This window comes from Panthera leo, chromosome B3 (genome assembly GCF_018350215.1).
Source record: "Panthera leo isolate Ple1 chromosome B3, P.leo_Ple1_pat1.1, whole genome shotgun sequence".
NCBI classification, from domain to species: Eukaryota; Metazoa; Chordata; class Mammalia; order Carnivora; family Felidae; genus Panthera; species Panthera leo.
The window spans coordinates 70,211,262-70,217,575 of record NC_056684.1 but is presented as its reverse complement, the minus strand read 5'-3'; the positions used below and the strand labels follow the sequence as shown (position 1 = coordinate 70,217,575).

The 6,314-nt window shown below is 39.7% G+C and overlaps 1 protein-coding gene across 1 annotated transcript; it reads left to right on the top strand.

The window, feature by feature from the left end:
- The first annotated feature begins 1,432 nt into the window (after window positions 1-1,432).
- LOC122221241 (olfactory receptor 4K13-like) lies at window positions 1,433-2,374 on the top strand. Its single transcript, XM_042940556.1, has one exon. It carries the CDS (start codon window positions 1,433-1,435, stop codon window positions 2,372-2,374), a length of 942 nt encoding a protein of 313 aa, XP_042796490.1.
- The last annotated feature ends 3,940 nt before the right edge of the window (window positions 2,375-6,314 follow it).

The window sequence follows — 6,314 nt, the reverse complement described above, 5'->3', positions numbered from 1 at the left end:
ACAAGAACTGTGTGTCTTGGTGACAGTAACCATGCAGAGAAAAGAGCATAAATTAAGTATTCACTATGGTTACCCAGATATACAATTTTAAAATTTTGAACTATGTAACTAAAAGATTACATGTATCCCCAAATCACGTATATTCTTTTGTTTTTTTTTTTTGTTTGTTTGTTTTGTTTTGTTTTGTTTTGTTTGGTGACAATCTGTATTAGCCTTTGGTCTAGGCTCTCATAAAAGCAAGGAAAAGACTGAAGATGAACAACTTGCCTGAAATAAGACTTGAAAAAAAGAGCTAAAATCATCCAAACAAGGAAGGTCTTAACCAGGTGAATTTATATAGAATGAGCACTGACCTATTCCCTTTATTTGTGTGTCTTTTTTAAAAGTTCATTTAGCTTGCCTGAATCCACCTCAGTCAGCAACATAGCTCTGACTTTTTTTCCATCTTTGACAAAGTCAGAGATTGAAAGAACTTTAAGGGAAATAATTGTGAAGAAGGATAGATCCAAGGAGGCTAAGTAACCCAAGATAGTACTCTTTTCAAAGAATATATCACATTTAAAGTCTTGTTAAATCATATTTACAAAGGTAAATGATTCACCTTACTCTTTACCCCTCACTAATGGAGGAAAGTGGAACAAGATTTAGGTGTTTCTATATACTTTTATCTGTGAAGTCATATGACCTAGAAAGAATATCAGATAAAAATAGATCTTTGTTCATGTTTGCAACAACTGGAGAAGAATGCACAGTTGGGACACACTTTACGTCTGATCACGTGAACTGAAGAGTCTGGCAACGTGTAGATGAGTATCTGTGGTTTTGACAGTCTAGTCTAAATAACTTAATCTTTCCTCAGTAATTGGGTTTGATCTCAGTTAATTAGATAACTGTCTCCACATGCAACTTTCTATCAACAATATGCTCATGGTCTATAATCAGTTCTTTTCAAGAATCATAATGCACTTCATATAATTTCAGCAATATTTATGGCAAATTGTTACTGCCTTTTGAGAATTTCATAAAAATGTGTCAGTAAATGCACCTCCTGCAAGTGATAAAAATCACTTTTGCTGATGGCTTCCAAAGTCTTCTCTATTATTCTAGTAACTTATGAATTCACACAGTCTGCTCTACAGCTGAACAAGGGAGAGGTTTTCTCAAATACCTAACTGACCTTGCCCCTATTAATCAACATACATATTTCATTTAGTAGGCTCAATTCCTTCCACTATCAACTGTCATGTGGTCCTGTGAAATACCTCCTGCTAAATATCTATGAAGTAGTCATCGTGTCATACATTTGTTTGCCTGCATAAGAGACAGGATGGAAATAAAGACAAGGTTTACAGACTTGCCAGTCCCTATGACATCCTGTGTGTGTTTTTTTTTTTCTCTTCTAGGCAACTTCTGAAATTCATTACAAGGATGAATGGATCTCCTGAACAACAGATCAAGTGTGTCTGAGTTCATCTTGCTGGGACTTTCCACTTCTCGAGAAATTCAAATATTCTTTTTTGCAGTCTTCTTCCTTGTCTATGTAGCCATCATAGTAGGAAACCTCCTCATTGTGATCTCTGTGATAGTTGATACGCATCTTCACTCCCCCATGTATTTCTTTCTGGCAAATTTATCATTTTTTGATTTATGTCTTTCTTCTGCTACAACTCCCAAAGTGATTGCAGACATCCTTAGAAAATGCAAGACCATCTCCCTGTGGGGCTGCATGGCCCAGATGTTTTTTACGCACTTCTTTGGGGGTGGAGAGATGTCTCTTCTGATAGCTATGGCCATAGACAGGTATGTTGCCATATGCAAGCCCTTGCAGTATCAGACCATCATGAATCACAGGGTGCTCATCGGGTTTCTGCTGCTCTCATGGGCAATTGGGTCCATACATACCACAAGCCAGATGGTTTTCACGGTAGGTTTACCCTTCTGTGGTCCCAATGTTGTGGACAGCATTTTCTGTGACCTTCCCCTGGTCATCAAGCTTGCCTGCACTGAGACCTATATCCTAGAGCTCTTGGTGATTGCAAATAGTGGACTCCTGTCCCTGATCTGCTTCATTCTCCTGCTCATATCCTACATTGTCATGGTGGTCACCATCTGGCAGCACTCCTCCAGTGCATCCTCTAAGGCAGTGTCCACACTGTCTGCTCACATCACTGTGGTCACTCTCTTCTTTGGCCCCACTATCTTCATCTATGTTTTCCCGTTCAAGAGTTACTCTGCAGATAAGTTTCTTTCTGTTTTTTACTCTATAATCACTCCCCTCCTTAATCCAATTATTTATACTCTGAGGAATCAAGAAATGAAAGCAGCCATTAAGAGACTCACAAGCTATCATATTGGTTCCTGGCTCACTTTCTAAATAAGTCTGTAACAGCTGATTGTTTTGTGTTGTCTGCTATTTGGGGTTTTGAATCTTAAATACTTAGCAGAAAAATTAAAATAAAATATTAAATAGTATCAACACTCTTCCCTCAGAATTAATGGAATATTTAAGATCAGTTTTATTAAAAATCTAATGGAAAATATTCATAGAACAGATTCAATACATAAATAAGTGTACACTCATTATTTCCTTTTACTTCCTTGTCCTAGAATTCAGGGAAACAACCTGATCAATGTTTAAAGTATCTAATCATATGTCTTTTTTCAAAAGCTTTATCAATTTGCAATGGCTTAGTATATAAAAATATGTTTAGTTTCAATTTTTATTTATAAAGTTGTATTTTGGGAGTTGAGAAGATGGTGGCGTAGGACGACACTGGGCTCACCGCGTCCTGCTGATCACTTAGATTCCACCCACACCTGCCTAAATAACCAAGAAAACCACCAGAAGACTAGCAGAATGGACTCTCTGGAGCCAAGCATAGACAAGAGGCCCATGGAAGAGGGTAGGAAGGGTGGAGAGGCGGGTGCACTACATGGACTTGTGGGAGGGAGCCAGGGTGGTAGAGTGGCAACCCGCCCGGCAAGGCAGAGCCCCCGAGTCTGACTTGCAAAAGCAGAGGGGCTGGACTGCGTGAGTTCTGACAGCCAGAGGGACTTAACATCTGGAATGCTAAAAGTCAACAGCTCTGCTTGGACAGCGGGAGGGCGAGAGGACACCGGGAGGGAGAGGTGTTGGGCCCCGGAAGACAGACCTCAGCTTAGCGGGGAACAAAGGGGCTGGGAAGCACCATCTCCCTCTCCCAGCCCCCAGCCGAAATCCCAAAGGGAACCAGTTCCCATCACTGAACTTGCTTGCACTGCGCAAACACCCAACACTGTGCTTCTGTGGATTCATCCCTCCAACAGATCTGCCTCCCTCCTGGTGCTGCAGGGCCCCTCCCACAGGGGAACACCGAAGGCAAAGCGAGCTGAGCCTGCCCCACCCGTCCCTGTGCACCTTGCAGATCCACCCTGGCTAATACGCCAGATCCCATAGAAGTAGTACCACAAGCCTGGCAGTGTACAAGTAGCCCAGACAGAGGCCACACCACTCCAAAGTGAGTCCTGCCCCTGGGAGAGGGGAAGATAAGGTACACACCAGTCTGACTGTGGCCCCAGTGGTGGGCTGGGGGCAGACATCGGGTCTGACTGCGGCCCCACCAACCAGCACAAGTTACTCTAGACAGCACAGGGGAAGAGCCCTGCAGTTCCATGCCACTCCAGGGACTATCCAAAATGACGAAATGGAAGAATTCTCCTCCAAAGAAACTCCAGGAATTAGTGACAGCTAACGAATTGATCAAAAACTATTTAAGCAATGTAACAGAACGAGAATTTAGAACAATAGTCATAAAATTAATTGCTGGGCTTGAAAACAGTATAGAGTACAGCAGAAAATCTACTGTAGAGATCAAGGGACTAAGAAACAGTCATAAGGAGCTAAAAATGCTATAAATGAGGTGCAAAATAAAACGGAGGTGACCGCAGCTCAGATTGAAGAGGCAGAGGAGAGAATAGGTGATTTAGAAGATAAAATTATGGAAAAAGAGGAAGCTGAGAAAAAGATAGATAAAAAAATCCAGGAGTATGAGGGGAGAATTAGAGAACTAAGTTATGCAAACAAGCACAACAATATGCGTATAATAGGGATTCCAGAAGAGGAAGAGAGAGAGAAAGGGGCTCAAGGTGTACTTGAACAAATCATAGTTGAGAACTTGCCTGATCTGGGGAAGGAAACGGGCATTGAAATCCAAGAGGCACAGAGAACTCCCTTCAGACATAACTTGAATCGATCTTCTGCACAACATATCATAGTGAAACTGGCAAAATACAAGGATAAAGAGAGAATTCTGAAAGCAGCTAGGGATAAACACGCTCTAACATATAAAGGAAGACCAGTAGGACTAGTGACAGATCTATGGACTGAAATTTGGCAGGCCAGAAAGAAATGGCAGGAAATCTTCAATGTGATGAACAGAAAAAATATGCAGTCAAGAATCCTTTATCCAGCAAGTCTGTCATTCAGAATAGAAGGAGAGCTAAAGGTCTTCCCAAGCAAACAAAAACTGAAGGAATTCATCACCACTAAACCAGCCCTACAAGAGATCCTAAGGGGGATCCTGTGAGACAAAGTACCAGAGACATCACTACAAGCATGAAACCTACAGACATCACAATGATTCTAAACCCATATCTTTCTATAATAAATAAATAATAAATAAATAAATAAATAAATAAATAAATAAATAAATGTCTATGTGCTGAATATGGGAGCCCCCAAATATATAAAACAAATTAATCACAAACATAAGCAACCTTATTGATAAGAATGTGGTAATTGCGGGGGACTTTAATACTCCACTTACAACAATGGATAGATCATCTAGACACAGGATCAATAAAGAAACAAGGGCCCTGAATGATACATTGGACCAGATGGACTTGACAGATATATTTAGAACTCTGCATCCCAAAGGAACAGAATATACTTTCTTCTTGAGTGCACATGGAACATTCTCCAAGATAGATCACATACTGGGTCACAAAACAGCCCTTCATACGTATAAAAAAATTGAGATCATACCATGCACACTTTCAGACCACAGTGCTATGAAGCTTGAAATCCACCACAGGAAAAAGTCTGGAAAACCTCCAAAAGCATGGAGGTTAAAGAACACCCTACTAAAGAATGAATGGGTCAACCAGGCAATTAGAGAAGAAATTTAAAAATACAGGGAAACAAATAAAAATGAAAATAAAATAATCTAAATGCTTCGGGATGCAGCAAAGGCAGTCCTGAAGGGAAAATACATTGCAATCCAGGCCTATCTTAAGAAACAAGAAAAATACAAAATACAAAATACAAAAATCTAACAGCACACCTAAAGGAAATAGAAGCAGAACAGCAAAGACACCCCAAACCCAGCAGAAGAAGAGAAATTATAAAGATCAGAGCAGAAATAAGCAATACAGAATCTAAAAAAAAAAAACAAAAAAAACTGTAGAGCATATCAATGAAAGCAAGAGTTTGTTTTTTGAAAAAATAAACAAAATTGATAAACCTCTAGCCAGGCTTCTCAAAAAGAAAAGGGAGATGACCCAAACAGATAAAATCATGAATGAAAATGGAATTCTTACAACCAATCCCTCAGAAATACAAGCAATTATCAGGGGATACTATGAAAAATTATATGCCAAGACACTGGACAACCTGGAAGAAATGGACAAATTCCTAAGCACCCACGCACTTCCAAAACTCAAACAGGAAGAAATAGAAAACTTGAACAGACCCATAACCAGCGAAGAAATTGAATCACTTATCAAAAATCTCCCAACAAATAAGAGTCCAGGACCAGATGGTTTCCCAGGGGAATTCTACCAGACATTTAAAGCAGAGATAAAATCTATCCTTCTCAAGCTGCTCCAAAAATAGAAAGGGAAGGAAAACTTCCAGACTCATTCTATGAAGCCAGCATTACTTTGATTCCTAAACCAGATAGAGACCCAGCAGAAAAGAAAAAAAAAAAAAAAAGAACTACAGGCCAATATCCCTGATGAATATGGATGCAAAAACTCTCAATAAGATACTAGCAAATCGAATTCAACAGCATATAAAAAGAATTATAAAGTTGTATTTTTTAAGTTTATTTTGAGAAAGACAGACAACATGATTGGGGAGGGGCAGAGAGAGAGGGAGATAGAGAATCCCATGCAGTCTCTGCACTGTCAGTGCAAAGCCCGATGCAGGGCTTGAACTCATCTAAAGTTGCATTTATAACTTATTCTTGTTAAAATATCTATTACTATTTGTCAACCATATGGAGTCTGCACAGAGGTATTGTGATTTGAATGAGGATAAGAACACTTTCTCACTA